This window comes from Eschrichtius robustus, chromosome 18, assembly GCF_028021215.1.
Source record: "Eschrichtius robustus isolate mEscRob2 chromosome 18, mEscRob2.pri, whole genome shotgun sequence".
In the NCBI taxonomy this organism is placed as follows: domain Eukaryota; kingdom Metazoa; phylum Chordata; class Mammalia; order Artiodactyla; family Eschrichtiidae; genus Eschrichtius; species Eschrichtius robustus.
This window is the reverse complement of record NC_090841.1, coordinates 45,332,152-45,349,745: the sequence shown is the minus strand read 5'-3', so window position 1 is coordinate 45,349,745 and position 17,594 is coordinate 45,332,152. Positions and strand designations below refer to the sequence as shown.

At 35.7% G+C, this 17,594-nt stretch overlaps 1 protein-coding gene across 2 annotated transcripts in view; it reads left to right on the top strand.

Moving 5' to 3' along the window:
* KLHL1 (kelch like family member 1) overlaps positions 1 to 17,594 on the top strand; it is a 422,746-nt gene that overhangs the window by 394,556 nt on the left and 10,596 nt on the right. For both annotated transcript variants that reach the window (XM_068526655.1, XM_068526654.1), the window contains 2 exons: positions 7,770 to 7,982; positions 16,738 to 16,909. In XM_068526655.1, the coding sequence (XP_068382756.1) occupies positions 7,770 to 7,982; positions 16,738 to 16,909 (385 nt within the window). The remainder of the gene's footprint in view (positions 1 to 7,769; positions 7,983 to 16,737; positions 16,910 to 17,594) is intronic.

Sequence of the window (17,594 nt, the reverse complement as noted above, 5' to 3'; positions counted from 1 at the left end):
TATCCTGCTCCTAAAGTCCACCTCCTGAATTTGGGATGATTCGTTGTCTATTCAGGTATTCAACAGATGCAGGAACATCAAGTTGTTTGTGGAGCTTTCATCCGCTGCTTCTGAGGTTGCTGGGAGAAATTTCCCTTTCTCTTCTTTGTTCCTACAGCTCCCGGGGTTCAGCTTTGGATTTGGACCCGCCTCTGCGTGTAGGTCGCCTGAGGGCATCTGTTCCCCGCCCAGACAGAACGGGGTTAAAGGAGCAGCTGCTTCGGGGGCTCTGGCTCACTCAAGCCGTGGGGAGGGAGGGGTACGGATGCGGGGCGAGCCTGCGGCGGCAGAGGCCAGCGTGACGTTGCACCAGCCTGAGGCACGCAGTGCGTTCTCCCGGGGAAGTTCTCCCTGGATCACGGGAGCCTGGCAGTGGCGGGCTGCACAGGCTCCTGGGAGGGGCGGTGTGGAGAGTGACCTGTGCTCGCACACAGGCTTCTTGGTGGCGGTGGCAGCAGCCTTAGCGTTTCATGCCCATCTCTGGGGTCAGTGCTGATAGCCGCGTCTCGCGCCCGTCTCTGGAGCTCGTTTAAGCGGCGCTCTGAATCCCCTCTCTTTGCGCGCCGTGAAACAAAGAGGCAAGAAAATGTCTCTTGCCTCTTCGGCAGCTGCAGGCTCTTTCCCGGACTCCCTCCCGGCTAGCTGTGGTGCGCTAACCCCTTCAGGCTGTGCTCACGTCGCCAACCCCAGTCCTCTCCCTGCGATCAGACCGCAGCCCAAGCCTCAGCTCCTAGCCCCCGCCCGCCCTAGCGGATGAGCAGACAAGCCTCTCAGGCTGGTGAGTGCTGCTCGGCGCTGAGCTTCTGTGCGGGAATCTCTGCGCTGTGCCCTCCGCACCCCTGTTGCCACGCTCTTCTCTGTGGATCCGAAGCTTCCCCCCTCTGCCACCCGCAGTCTCCGCCCGCGAAGGGGCTTCCTAGTGTGTGGAAACCTTTCTTCCTTCACAGCTCCCTCCCACTGGTGCAGGTCCCGTCCCTATTCTTTTGTCTCTGTTATTTCTTTTTACTTTTTCCCTACCCAAGTACATGGGGAGTTTCTTTACTTTTGGGAGGTCTGACATCTTCTGCCAGCGTTCAGTGGGTGTTCTGTAGGAGCAGTTCCACTTGTAGATGTATTTCTAATGTATCTGTGGGAAGGAAGGTGATCTCTGCGTCTTACTCTTCTGCCATCTTGCCCAGACCTTGAAGTGTACTCTTTCTATGAGTTTTGGTTTCTGGAAGAGGCGGTTTTGCCAACCAAGAGCTGATGTGCAGCTGCCAGTGGAAAAACAAAAGTCCCTCGGTTGCTAGAGTATGTTGCTAGGGAACAATGGCAGTGGTGTTGACATGCAGGCTTATATTCCCAGGGATCACCACTGGCTGATAAAGAAGTCTCCTTTATCATAGCAGAAATTAATACCCAAGACCTTCCGAGAGCTAAATTAACCAAGGGTAGCTTTGTCCAGACTGAAACTCTGGGATAGCCTTCACAAACTCTCTGTATTTATAGTCTAAATGTCCCCTTTGCCAGTGTTGCTTCTCCACAAGTTTTTATTGAAAAGCCCCCAGCTGGGGTCCCTCAGCAGCTGAGTTACTAAGTTCTTATCAATCAAGGGCAGATGAGATGATGACATCCAGACACAACTTACTTCATTCTTATATCAAAACAACTTTACTTCTAAAAACAACTTAATTTTTTTTTGGTCATAAATAAGTGGATTTGAAATCATAGCAAACCAGTACACAACAACAAAGTCTCAGACTGAGTTTCCCACATGTACCAACATTTCTTAGTAAGTGGGAAAAAAAGCAGTCTCATAGCCTGATGTGTAAGCTTACTGAAATCTCACTCTGTACTCTCAGGCACTCAACTAGTACCTCTCATGGAAATTATTCACTGAAAGGTACATGCAGGAGTATTTTGATAGCAGTAATGACAAGCCTTATCATGGGATCAGATGAAAGAGTTCTCCATCAATTAGTAAACAAAGGATCAAACAAAGTTCTGGATCTAGAGAGTTCCATCAAAGGTGTTATACTGCACTTTCTATAGCCATTCCTGAAGTTATGTACCAGTGATAAAGTATGCCACACATTAAATAACTTTCCCTAGTATACGGATTATAAATAACATTACATTTCTGGGGAAAAGACAAAGTGGGATCAAAAAGACTTTCTAGTGGAGACATACCTGAATTGATTAATGAGTGATGAATGAACAGTAACCCACCCTATATAGTAACAAGGTACTTAGGACAGAATGCACAATGGCACACAGGGCTGGAAAAGATCTAGTGCTGTGGCAGAAAGTTATAATTGGCTCTTTTTTTTTTTTTTAATTTGTATGTATGTATGTATGTATGTATTTATTTATTTATTTATTTATTTATTTATTTATGGCTTGTTGGGTCTTCGTTTCTGTGCTAGGGCTTTCTCTATTTGTGGCAAGCGGGGGCCACTCTTCATCACGGTGCGCGGGGCTCTCATTATCGCAGCCTCTTGTTGCGGAGCACAGGCTCCAGACGCGCAGGCTCAGTAGTTGTGGCTCACGGGCGTAGTTGCTCCGCGGCATGTGGGATCTTCCCAGACCAGGGCTCGAACCCGTGTCCCCTGCATCGGCAGGCAGATTCTCAACCACTGCGCCACCAGGGAAGCCCATAATTGGCCCTTAATACTCATTCATTCCTTTTTATACGACAGTATGCACAGCACTGTTAGCTAGGCAAGTGGCCACCTAAAACAAAGATAACATTTCCCAGCACCTGATCAGTCAGGTATTCTCATGTAACTAAGTTCTGGCCAACAGGATGTAAAAAGTGAGTAGTGCAACTTAAAAGATTGATTCTTAAAGGGAGAAAATGCGCTCCTTCTTCCACTTTTCCTTCATCTTTCTGTTTGAACTGTGGTTGTGACAGCTAGGACTCCACCTTCAGGACCAGAGGGTTTGTAGACAATTCTCCATGGACTTTTAACATTCCTGCACATTTTCCAAGCAAAAATATTGGCAACTTTTTTCACCAGCTTTTCAAGGATATTTGTAAATCGAACAGCTTTGGAAGGTAGAGATAGTGTCTTTCTTTTGGGCAGAGAGCAGGTTTGTTCCTTGAGAGAGCAGGAACACAATAATAAAGATAATATCTACCTTCAGAGCAATGATTGGACAGGTTTGCTGGCAGCCCCTTTAAGGATTAGCAGTTCCTAAACTCCAGATATGAGAAAAGTCCTCTACGTAAATAAGCATTCACCTGAATCTCTCTGTATCACCCTGGTGGGACTTGGAGGGACAGGGGGAACCCATGTGAACATGGAGCTCATTCTATCTGTTGTGCATGAAAAACAAAGTCATTTCTTTCTGATCCCAGAATCTTGTGTCTTTTACCAGCATCTATGAAACTGTGGTAGGCTAATTTGTTAGCTTTCAGGTCTGGTAAAATTTCAGACTCTTCACAGTTCTTGATAAAGGGTCTTATCCTACAGATTATAGGTTGAATGTTGGAAGCAACCTGGGTCTCAACACCTACCTGCAAAGCCACTTTACACACATTTGAATCCATATCTTAACTAATACAGAATTTGTTTCTTCCTACGGCCATATTGTATGCACAGGCATACCCCGAAGACATTGCAGGTTTGATTCCAGACCACCACAATAAAGTATATATTGCAATAAAGGGAGTCACATGGAGTTTTTGGTTGCCCAGTGCATATAAAAATTTATGTTTACACTATATCATAGTTTATTGTGTGCAATAGCATTATGTTTTTAAAAACAATCTACATACCTTAATTTAAAAAATACTTTATTGCCAAAAAGTGCTAACCGTCATCTGACAATGCAGGATTACCATAAAACTTCGATTTGTTAAAAAAAGAAAAATGCAATACCTGCAAAACTCAATAAGGTGAAGCACAATCAAATGCAATAAATGCATAAATCATGCATAAATAAAATGAAGTATACCTGTACTAGAATATAAAATACATGGTGCTGAGATGGGCACCTGGCAACTAGATATCAAAACAGGAAGACATTGTTGCTAAAGTTTATATAAAACTTTTCTGTAGGCTGAATAAACACATAAGTTAATGAAAGAGGTAGGGAAGACTCATTCATTCTCAGCAAAATTCTAGAAGAGTTTACTTAAGTCAGGGGTATTTCTGACCTCCTGCCAATTTTTGGCATGCAAGGAGGGATATACAGGTCAATGTTCACAGCAAACTGACCTATGACACTGATATCTCCTAAGAATGTTATTTTTCTGCCCTTTACTCATTGCCTCTGAATGAAATTCCAGCTCCATAGCATGGCATACAATCCCCTTCATTCTCAGTCTAACCTTTTCATCCTACCAGCCATATCTCTTCTTCCCCTCCTTCACTACCACCCGTTCCACCAATATGACATACTTGCCACTCTATCACTGGCTATGACCTTTCATGTCCCTTGTCTTTACACATAATGCTTTCCCTGTATGTAATGCTTTCCCCTATTTCTTCATCTTACACATTTCTACTCATCTTTCAACTCTAAGTTAAAATGTCATGTTTCCTTTCTTGCCATGAAACTGTCAGCTGTCACTTCTTATGTTGTCAGTGCATTTACTTCTAGTATCAGATCCTTCTCTGCTCTTCATATTCTCAACATCTAATTCGTCATTGTAGTAAAACAAAACAGGGAATCAGTCTAAACTATGATTAACTAGATTGTAAGAGGACATCTGAGAAAATAACGTTGGAAAATTGTCCGTGAATTTTTGTGTGTACATTGCAACATTTATTCTAGCTGCAAAATATTTTCAAGTATTGAAATACATCTGTTGGTTTTAACAATTGCTCCATAAAGCAGCCCCAAAGGACACTATTATCTCTTCTATACAATTTTCCCATTTCTTTTGTAAAGCTGTTTCTGAAGAAAAAATGTAGTGTATTTATTCTTTTCAACCAATTTTGCTCTAGTATTAATAATTTATATTACATTATCAAAATTACAATAATTTCATTGTTAATCTGTAGACTATATAATAGGAAGAACATTAAAAGGGACATTTACCAAATGAAATAAAACCCTGATAACCTAGCTTAGGCTTTAGTAAATAATTTATAAAATAACAGCTATGATGTATCAAACATTTATTTTACAAAAGAAACTGTCAGATATTATATCATTTTTATAGAGGTGTTACATAAATTTCTTTTGTATAAACCCATGTGTTACTGAGTTTTATTAGGAGAAGGTTCACACAAAGGCAGAGAGATTGAATAAATAGTGGTTTATAATATATATATATAATTATATTAAGAAATCAATGATGTTGTAACTTGTGAAATTTAAGGTACATTTTATTTTCAAATATAAAGCTATGCTAATAGGCTCGATATTTGACTTCTATAATGTGAGCAATATGTTTAATTAATTATCATTATTTTTATACACATTTAGCTATATATTTGTATATGTTAGCATTCTTTAATAATTTCAAAAAAGTGTGATAAAGTATTGTATAGAATTATTTTAGTATCAGCAATGCTGGATTCAGATACAGCAACAGTATAATTTGTCACTATAATGTGTATGAATAAACACAGTAGCTTGAAGTCAACCATTCCATTAAGACAATAGAAAATAAAAAGGGAATACTTTTCTTATATGTAAACTATGTACCAGGGACTGTGGTAGGTGCCCTTCATGAAGATACTTAACCAATAAATAAAATCTCTGCAAAAAGTTATTTTGCTAAGTTTTAATAACAATATCTCAATATTATAGCATACTTCTTTTGAGTTAGATCTTCAATTTAAATGAAACAGAAATAAAGTTCAGATTTTGTGAAGCATTTAGGATGATAAAAACTTCCGAGTGAATAATCATTTCACTTCTGGGTGATTTTGCAAGCTAAATTGTCCAATACTTGTCCTTTAAATTGCTCCTATTGGTTAATTTCAGCATATTGCAAGACTGAGAGCCAGCAGACAACTTGTGAGTAATCAAGCAGAGGCATTACATCCATAATGGAAACACTTGGGCAATCAAAAGTATTTTTTCATGGCAGGCATTGAGAGAAACACAGACATCTTAAAAAAATCTCCAGGATTTGAAGTCAGTTTAAACATCATATTTTAGACTTACTAAAGAATATTAGAGGATGAATTTTTAAATCTAAGGCCTAAACTATTTTATATACTAAGTAATAATGTCATCCTATGCATTTACTTAGTTAGAATTAAGTCTGTTTACCAATATATTAAGCATAATGTCCACTAGTAAAGCAAAAATTTCATGACATCTAATCTCATTAAACCATAAACAAGTTATAACATTCCTCTACTCAAAATCCTCCCATGGCTTCCTGTTTCACTTAGGGAAAATGTCTACATTTGCTTTAGACATTAGACAAATGTCTAAACACCTGTGTGAGGCCCACCCTTTACCCTTACCCATTATCTCCTCTGCTACCCCGCCCACTATCTCTGCTCCTGCTGTTCTGGCTTCCTTGCTGCCCCTGGAACTTTGCACTCACCTGTTCAATCGGCCTCAAATCTTCTCCCCCAGAGATATTCCTGAACTCACCTCCAAACACTACCATCTTCTTCAAGTTTGGGGGCAAACATCACCTTCTCAATAAGACCTTTTTTGATCATATACTTAAATTTGTAACTGCAACTCCCACTCCCACCATTTGCACTCCTGACACCACTTCCCTGCTTTATGTGTCTACAGCCCTTAGTAGTATATAATACACGTGTTTACTGTGTGTATTATGTCTATATCGCTCCTAGTAGAATTGAGTGCAAGGAATTTTTTCCTGTTTTGCTCACGGATATGTTCACAAAATTTGGGATGGTGTGTGACATACACTAGGCATTCAAAGTTAGGTGTTGAATAAATGAGTAAATAAATAAATTCAACTCTGTACCTTTCTGTGATACAATCTTCATGGCTATTATTAAATAAGCAAGAATGTTTTTACTAAGAATAGATAATGTATTTCTACTTTTGTATTCTATGAATGTATTTTAAGTACCATGTGTGCTGTAATATTTCTTTTCCTGGGTTCCTATCATACTTCTCAGTAATGAAATAATAGCAAAATAAGTGTACCAAGTAAGTTTCAGCAATATTCAATCAGGCTAATATCATTGTACTCTTTTTTCCTATAAAGTTTTGTCTATCCAGATAACACATTAGCTATAGTATAGGCACTGATTAAGAAAGCTAGTGTTATGACAATATGTGTTTAAATTATTCCATTTATTTAGTGTTCTAAACTGTGAATACAGAACACAAGAAGTAGGCATGATTTACCTACTGGCAAAATCAATAGCAAAATCAATTGCTGAACAAAAAGTAAGATAATCGATTTTCTTCTGATTTTGCTCATTTTCAAGAAAAATTGAAGATAAATATATCTTATTTTCAAAATAGGCATTCCTCGATATTTATTAAAATAATGTATTAGATGATTTAATTATTTACACAAAAATAGTTTTAGTCTAACATTCTAGAAATAAAGAGGTTAGAAAATTATCATTTTAATTGCATCTAGTATATAGCCTATTAGAATCATGGGATTTAGGTATACGTAATTAGTTATAATGTCCCTTTAACAAAAATTTCCATGTGAAGTAATATATTTTTAACACATTTGAGGCTCATGCTGTGATTGAAAATTTATTTGTAAAGGACTTTTCCTTTCCTTCATTTGGTCATACAGACTGTAATACTAAATCATGTTTTCCCCATTGTGTTCTTAGGTTGTATTCAGTTGGAGGTCGTGATGGAAGTTCCTGTTTGAGTTCAATGGAATATTATGATCCTCACACAAATAAGTGGCACATGTGTGCTCCAATGTGTAAACGAAGAGGGGGTGTTGGTGTTGCCACCTGTGATGGTTTTCTTTATGCAGTAGGAGGTCATGATGCTCCAGCTTCAAACCACTGTTCTCGGCTGCTAGATTACGTAGAAAGGTAAGACCCCAAGGCACAGTTATAGTGAAAGAAAGAATGTGAATTACATTGATACCTAATGCAAGTGAATATAAAATCTGCATAATTTAGGAAAGTAAATTCAACTCCTAGAGCTGGTTTATTAGTCTCTCTCTTTCTCTCGCTCATGCGCGTGCCCACTTGCACGTGCACGCACACACCCACGCCACTTTATGTCTCACCTTATTTTTTCTTTCCTCATCCTCCCTCTCTCCTTCCTTCTTTCTTTTTTCCGTTCTTTTCAACTAATAATTTTAAAAACCCTACAATTTATTTTCACATAATTCTAAAGTTATCTTTAAACTTCTCATTAATATGTTTTAAAAGGTCTATTAAAATACAGTTTTAAATAATTTTTAAAATGCATGAATGTCTGTTAATTCTTTTTTTAAAAAAATTGACATTTTATTTATCTGTTCTATTCATCCTGTCTTATTTGTTCTACTACTCTTTTCAAATTCGTAAAGGTGAATTATGAACTTTGTTTTATGCCATACCTTTCTTAATGTAAGACAGGCTTATTAGAACTATATTGCCTATTATCCTGGTGTATAGAAGAAGTATAGATCCTCTTTTAATTCCTTCTTAAAAATGGCAGGTGCACAGAGGCTGGAGTGAAAATTTACCTTGGCTTCAGTCTTAGTCCAACTATCCACACACTTCCTGGCATGGTTATGGATGAATTCTCTTTAGTGGATGTGGATCTCTTACCATTTTTGAATCATGTGAAGTAAGGATTAGAGAGTTAGGGAAACTTACAGTGATATTTTCTATTACATAAGGAAACATGCTGATACATGAGGAAGTGAGATTAGGAAATATTGAGGATAATTTTTTTTATCACCTGGGATAGGATAAGTAATTCTACCTTAATGAATAACTTCAAAAGTTTTAATGACTTAATACTATAATGCTCTTTTTTTTTCATGCTATGTGTCCATGTGATATTGTTACTCTAGTACCCAGAATGATATATAAGCTAAAATATGGGCACCACTGGTCTCCATGTCAGAAGGGAAAAGCCAGAGAATAGTACTACATTGTTTATGCATTCTTAAAGATTCAACCTTCAAGTAATATAATTCTCCTTTGTTGATACTTTGATGACAACTCAGTCACATGGTCACAGAAAACTTCAGAGTGTGCGAAGACAGTATCTGACCTTGTACCTGGGAGAGGAACAGATGTCTGGAGGATCACACTGATGACCACAGCAATTTTCCTCTTAATATTAAGAAATCAAATCCTTTATATCCATGCTTGATAGTGGAATAGTCAGTGGAAGAAAGGGGTTCTCTCTCATTTATGATACTTTATTCTTAGGATACGTGAACATTTTTACTGAGAATAAGGCCATTGGCAAGAGATAGCTTTTAGTGAACAGGCTCTGTTCAAACTTAAGCCACTTCTTGGATAAGATACAGAAATGTTTAACGATATCGCTACTCTGTGAAATGGACTGTAGATTTATGGCTATATACACATAGAGGACGGCATTAAGCTCACCACAGTTGCACTTCAATGTTCTCTTGTCCAGTGAATTAGGAACTATAGGTGCTACAGTGAGGACAGTGGTCAGAGTCCAAATTAATAATTGTATGCTTTTATAAACACAAACATGCAAACATTTATTTAAAAAATACTGCTAATAGAAAGACAGATTATTCACATTTTCCTTTGCTAAATTCTTGGGAAAAAATGACAAAGAAAATGAATATGATGAGGCTGCTACTCTTATGGCAAATATATAAATGCCACTAATAAAATGATATTTCATACACATTATTTTCTAAGTTCACTCTCTAATGCATTAAAATGTTGTTTGTGAACAGAGGCATAAAGAATTCAGTCTAGGAATACATTTATGGTGCAAAATTGTATTTAATAAAGCATAACTGTTTTGTTATAGGAGTGCAGTGGGGATGAACAGCTTAAGTAATGCAGAAGCACAGCATCATTATGATTCTTATCCAAGCTCATACCATGTGTCAGATAACCAGAATTTTTTACAATTTCTATAAGATATATTCTATATTGATGATTTTACGTAATGGTACCCCTGTAGAATTACTTTGCACGTGTAATGTAAGGAATGTTTCTTAGTATATAATCATAGGCAGACAAATCATTAGGAATAGCAGGTAGTGTACAATGTTATGTTTTACAGATAGATAAATAAGTAGATAGGCAAATGTTGTTATATGACAATGATTTCTTATAGAAGTGTAAAGGTATTATAAAGTAGCAAAGTACAGTTATATAGCACCTAGCAAAAATAGTAAAGTCAGGCTTTCTTAAATGCAAGGAACATCGGTACTTCAAATCAGAACAGATAAGAAAGCAGGGACTGAGTAAGAGCATGAAGTTTGGAATAGTTGCTGGAACAGTAAAAACTAATTTTGTAGCCAAGCCTCACTCTAGTGAGAGCATCTTAGTGGACAAAAGCAGTGTGCAACAGGGAGATCAGCTCGGTGCTTTGTGACCACCTAGAGGGCTGGGATGGGGAGGGTGGGAGGGAGGGAGATGCAAGAGGGAAGAGAAATGGGAACATATTGTATATGTATAACTGATTCACTTTGTTATAAAGCAGAAGCTAACACACCATTGTAAGGCAATTATACTTCAATAAAGATGTTTAAAAAATTAAAAAAAAAAAACTATCTCATGGAAAAAAAAAAAAAAAAGCAGTGTGCAAAAATGCAGTAAGTTCTAGCAGAATTTAGACCCAGAAGGTGCAATTCATCAGAAAAAGCACATTCATCTATCTATTCACTTATTCAATAAATATTGTTTTGTGTGTGCTTTCACTGTACTAAATAGAGCTTAAAATGTATTAGAAAAAAAGAGATAAAGAAATGAATAATTAGAACTTTGAGATCACAAAGCTGGAAATCAGGCAATGGATCAGAAAATATGCTCAAAGTCATCAGTACCACTGCTGGCTAATAAGAAATCAGGACCACCTTTGCCCTTGAATCTACATCCCAGTAATGAGACCTGATAGGAAAGGGTGTCAAGATTAAAGGAACCTCCTAAACCTGCCTTTGTAATATCCACTCTTGCTTCCTCCAATCTTTTCCCCTAGAGTAGCCAGAGGAAAATTCTCATAATGCAGATTTGACCTGAAAGTGCAATGGAGTTTTCCTTTGTACGAATTATCAACATAATGAAAAAATTATTTGTTTTACATCAATTTTTCCACTAAACTAGATTCTATGTGCTGGCCAAGATTATCTTGTCTATGCCTATACTCCTCCACTTGGCTCAATTCCTGGCACTGAGTAAGCACTTAGCAAGCATTTATTAAATCAGTCAGACACCAAGAAAAAGAGGCCTCAAATTTCTCACAAGGAAAGCATTATGAGGTATACTGTAAATAGGTAGGTAGGTAGATAGATAAATAGATGGATAGATAGATAGAGATCTTAAGAGGGATGGATAGAGGGATGGATGAATGTTTAGACGGATTGAAGGAAAGATAGACAAGTTTTAAAAGGGATAAATGGAGGGATGGATGGATGGATGAATGTTTGGAGGGACTGATGGAAAGATATGTAGATAGATATTGATTTATTACTTCTCTATTTTCATGTGAACACCCATTTCCATCATCACTGGCTGAGGATTCATGATTTACATATACTTTAGGCATATCTTCAATAGACAGAAAATTTTTGATTGAGACAAAAATATTAAGCAATTATTCATATATTTGTTGAAAATTATATCATTATATCTTATCAACCAAACACTATTAACAACAATCACAATTTTGATATATAATTTATAATAAATATACAACTTTTGTTCAAGATCTACCAAAATGTATAATAAATATACAACTTTTGTTCAAAATCTACCAAAATCTACCAAAATTTTTATTACTGTCAGGATATGACTATTTTTATCATCTTTAGATCTTTGTTAAAAATGAAATAATTTAAGATATGCTGTCTGACATACAAGGATAACTACATTATCTACTTAAATAATTCTTTTCAGATTACCATAAACATTAATATATAGAGCAAGTATGGAATTTTGGATTCTTTCATTTCTCTTAATTTCTCATTTCATCCTTTTGGTTTAGACATAATCCAAGAATTTCTGAACACTGAAGAGAGATGATAAAGGAGAGACTTACTTTTTATTTAAATTATGGATGCTATCCTAGGCCTTAAGTAGCACATTAATATATTAATTCACATTTTTTGATATGTGAGATCCTAAATTTTCTACAAAAATGTAATTGCTTGAATTGTTTAAAGTTAAAATGTTAGATAGGCATTTTTGTACTTTATAATAAATATTTCTTTTTATTCTTCTTAAGATCTTACTGTTGGAACCAGCCAAATGAGTGCAGCATGAGAATATTTTTTTTGCCTTTGTTTTTCTATTATTGTGCATGCATAATCTTTGCTACTTCTTTGATAACAAATTATGTTCAAATTTCTGGTAGAAATATATATAACAGATGGAGGTCCTATGACAGTCTACATATATAAAGCCCTTGTTTTATAAGTAGATGCAATAATTATTAACCTATACTATAGCCATACTAATTTATATTTGTGATTAATATTTGCCTTAGTAGCTTATGAGGCAAGTGTTATCTTTGAAGTTGTCAGCTGGACACAGGGAGTGACAGAGTAATCTGTTGTTCTGGGATATTCTGCCTGGAATGCTGACATCATGGTAATTTATCTGCAAGCTTTGGAGGAAGGAGAACAATTCTGTGGAAGGTAGATGTACATGAAAAGATGAAACATGTGATGTCTTATATAGATGGAAGGTTATCAACGCTGGTATCAAACTCTGAAATTCATTTTCACGTTGAGAAAGGTATTTAAAAATACATAATTTGGGATCACAGCACTAGTAAATTTTTCTATTATATGAGTAGAGAAAATAATTACATAAAGAATCTATTTCTCCTTAGTTTTGAACTGTTAAAAATATTTATTTTAAAAGTGAGTTTTTACTAGCATTAAGATCTTCTGTGTATGCTCCATGTTCTGTTGATTGACAATAGCTTAAATAATTTTTAAAACTTTAATGAGAAAGCTACACCTGAGAGGAGTCGGAGTTGCTTAGCGGGTCCTTGCTTTCTCCGGTTCTGTCACCAGCTCATCTCTCCTCCCCTCAATCTGGAAGAGTAAATGTAATGGAATATGACCTAGTCAAAATAGAGTTTTTCATACACCTTCATAGAAAAGTTGAAATCAAATTAACTTTAAAAAATACGTTTGTATAAAAATAAGCAAAAACTGTTGAAAAGGGGAGCAGAAATCTAGTTATATTGCCCATTAAACATAAGATAAATTTTTATCTTCTAATTGTGGAAATAACAAGGCTTGAAAAAGTAATAGTACCTCAAAAATTTCAAGGGGGATCTTCAATGAGAAACTAACTTTTGTTCTGTGATTGTCATATGCCTTTGGCAAGTTTTCATTTTACAGCCAATTTTAGCCACTATATACGGATGCATCTCTTTCCTGAGGGCTGTAAACTTTAATAGAATCCCTGATGCAGAGCTCACATTCTGACCATGAAAGCCAAGGTGAGACGTAGGAAAGGCAGACAGCCTAAATGCAAAAAGACAGCAGCAGCCCCCCACCCGCTTTTTCTTTTCTTTCTTTCTTTTTATAAACAGGCAAACCGAGGCAAAAAAGAATGCTTAGAACAAAATTTTGTCAAAAACGTGAACAGACAATGATAGTGTTCACTGTTAGTAATTGTTTGGAAAGAGCTTATACATCTGTGGATCTTTCCCTAAGCTAAAATATGCTGTTTAATTCATTTGGGAGGTAACAATTATGTGTATCCCCAGGCTGAGAGGTAAATCCACAGAGTTCTAAATACAGAAAAATCAATTTAGATTCATTAATGTGAGAACAAGGATAACAATTACTGGGTAATTTTGAATTAGTGTGATTACTTCATAAATATCTGGGAGAGAAACAGAGAGAGAGAGAGAGAGAGAGAGAGTGTGACTGTGTGTGTAGGAGGGGATAGGGTTTGGACTCAGTTTTTCTTTTGGTTTGGTTTGATTTTCTAGCAATATATATAAGTTTAAATATCATCACCATTTCCAGATATAAATTAAAAGATTGCTATTAAACACATAAAATATGTTACCTACCAATGAAAACAGGTGTATTTAATTCAAATATTTGTATTGTCTAGGAGAATGCACTAAATTTTTTAACTTTTCTTCAGGAATTTTGTAAAATGTGAAAAGAATGATATCTATTTTGAAGTGTAGAATATTATTTCTAAATGTGTACCTAGATATAGGACATACTAGTGTTTTCTTAATTTTCCCTGAAGTATGAGTATATGAGAATATCTTCATTATATAAGCTTCACTTAAAATTTCAGAAACCTTCAGAATTGCATTTATTATTCCTTAGTGCTCTTAGTGTTAGCTTTTTTCTCAGTTCTTCTGCCTTTTTGCAAAGTGATAAAGTCTGTAATGTAGACAGTAGTTGAAAAAAATCCTATAGAGCTGAATAATAATTACATGGGGACTAACATAGGACTTCAGGAAAAGCTATTTAAGTGAAGTGATTGTGATAAAAGGCAGACTGGCTTCTATTGGAAAATGAATAAAATATAAAGAACGTTCACATTTCACTGAAATTAGGAGTATTATACATTCTTCCTTTTAAAGTTATTTTTATGACAAAAATTTCCTGACAGAAAAGTAAACAACTCCCCGTATTCATTACCCAGATTCAACAACCATCACCAAATTGCTTCATCCATTCACCTTTACAGTATTTTTTTTCCTGAAGTATTTTAAAGTAATTCTTTACTTTAGCTCAAAACCTTTATGAATTCATCCCAGAAACAAACAATGGAAAATGATCAGAACTTTACATTTTTAGCATAATCACAATGTCATTATCACAACTAATAAAAATTTAAATAATCTCTTATTATAATCTGATACCCAGAATTAAAATTTCCAAAATGTCTTAAACATCTTTTAATAGTTGGTCTATAAATTGGGATCCAAGTAAGTTTCATTCACTTTATTTTGTTATATTTTAAAGTCACATTTAACTTAGAACAGCTACTTCTTCTTAGTAATTCATTTTATTACTGGGCTTTTCTTCCCTGAAAAATTCAGTCAGGTATCTTATAAAATGTTCCACTTTGTGGATTGTACAATTTGATTCCTTGTGGTGTCTTTTCTTTTCTCATCTTTCCTTTTTCTTGTCCTCTGTTTTTATGTTTATATATTTCAAAATATTCATGGTAGAAGTTTAAATATCTTAAGGAAGATTTGATAGCATAGATTGCATATTTGCATTTGTGTCTATGTGTGCCTGTGTCTATTTGTGATGTTTTACACTTATTAACTACAGCATATAAAATTACTTTTTTATTTGCCTGACAGCCTATACTTTAAGGTGGTCCTGATTTTCAGGCATTCAACCAATCTCTCATTTCACATATATCATCTTGGTTGTCACAACTCCTCCAGACATGGTGTGTAAATGCATGTAATGTCCTGGGAGAAATATTCTCTGCAAAATATAAATTCCAGATCCTTGGGGTCCTTCCAGTCATTTCTCTTGTAACAACCTTTTTTATTTTCAATAAACTGTAGGTGGGTTTTTTGGCTTGTTGTGTTTGTTTCTTTTTCTCATTAAAATTTCATAACAAGATTGGAGTAGAAAAACAAACTAGGAATAAATTTGCTGTCATCCAGTCTTCTTTTATATTTGCTCTACTGGGTTCTTACTAGATGTTTTTGTACCTGAACCTGCAGTTGTAGGTTAAAGGCAAAGAGGTGGCTTAATCATTCCTTCTTAGCTGAAGTAAAGCACACTCACCAAGGAATTCTTTGGTGTCTTACCACCCAACACAAAAAATATCTGTATGTAATGTGTGGTAATCAGACTCTCTGGAAATTTAATTATTTTTGGTTAAAATTCAATAATAATACTTGGACCCTCTGCTTTAATCTCTTGATTTACCAATCTCTCCCTTCCAGTGAATCCTGATTAATTGTCACAGATATTAAGCTATTAAGATACCTCTGTTCATGTTGTACTTATTTCCTCAAGTTTCAATGGTTCCCTATTTCCCTATTGAGTAAGCACAAAATACTTTCTTACTCTGGGAATCAAGCAATCCATGAGCTGATCAAAAACCACATTTTTAAACACTGCTTCTTCTTATACCCTTGAACCTGGCCACACTACACACCTACTTTCCACGAAGCTGGCCATGCATTTTTATTAACAATTGTGTTCCTTTGTAAAAAATATCTCTTTCTTTCTAGCAAATTTAGGATAGATTTTCAGACCTGATATCAAGGAGACTTCCAATGTGAAGTATTTCATAATTCTCCCAGATTTTTAACCATTACTTCTGTTTCATGACCATAACACTTTCTTGTACCTGTTTTAAAGAACCTCATTCTACTGTGGAACAATAGTTATTTACATATCTGACTTCCTTGTGGAAAGAAATCATGATATTCATTTTTGTAAGATGACTCTGCATCCATCCAATTAAGAGTCTAGGTATGTTTTTAAAATACCTTAAACTATAGAAAACCAGACATTGTGGATATTGGTTCCTGAAAACCTGCTTAAATATTGAGTTTTTAGAAAAAAAAGTTAAGTTTTCTTTTTCATGGCTTGTTTTGAAAGGGCATAATTAATATAGTAAAAGTTCAGTGTGACTAGAATATGTTATATCCTTTATCCTTACATTTTAGATATGATCCCAAAACAGACACATGGACAATGGTGGCTCCGTTGAGTATGCCCAGAGATGCTGTTGGTGTCTGTCTCCTTGGTGACAGACTATACGCTGTTGGTGGCTATGATGGGCAGACATACCTCAACACTATGGAATCCTATGATCCACAAACTAATGAATGGACCCAGGTAAGATTGTTGCCAGCATAAGTTACTTCACATATAAGAATTTATTTCACTTACTTCCTTTGGAGGAGAGGAGTACATACAGCAATGTATCTAGTCAAATTGCTCTGAACTCAAAATGATTGATTTTGTCCATTTTCAGGTTCATTTTGTAAAAAGTTTATTAAATCATATGTTTTTGTGTACTTTTCTCTTGTGTATTCTATACTTCAATAAAACTTATATTAGAAAGTTACATTCATGCTTCAGTGAGATTTCCACTTTATTATAAGTCATAACAAGAGACAGGAACTGAATTTTAATTAGCTGAAGCAAAAAATAAAAGTGGAATATATTGGTTCACAAAAACTCATCTTTAAAATATTTGGCTTTAGAGATAACAAAAATAAGAGAATGGAAACCTGCAGAAATCAAATTTCTGCCTCCTGTTTTTGCTTAACTATCTTTGTTAGGTTGACTGCTACTCACTGCAGAGAGAATTTTCCATGGGGTGGTGCTGCTGGAAACTCCAAGTGGGAATCCTCACAGCCATAATCAGAAAATAAAAGAATTCATTGTTCAAAAGAAACCCCAAAACAAACAACAAAGAGCTCTGAATGGTCTGTCATATAAAGCACTCATTCCTGGACAAACACTTTGGCCAAGAAGAAGGAGTGAAATAATTGGCTGATCTTAGGTTAGCCTTTGA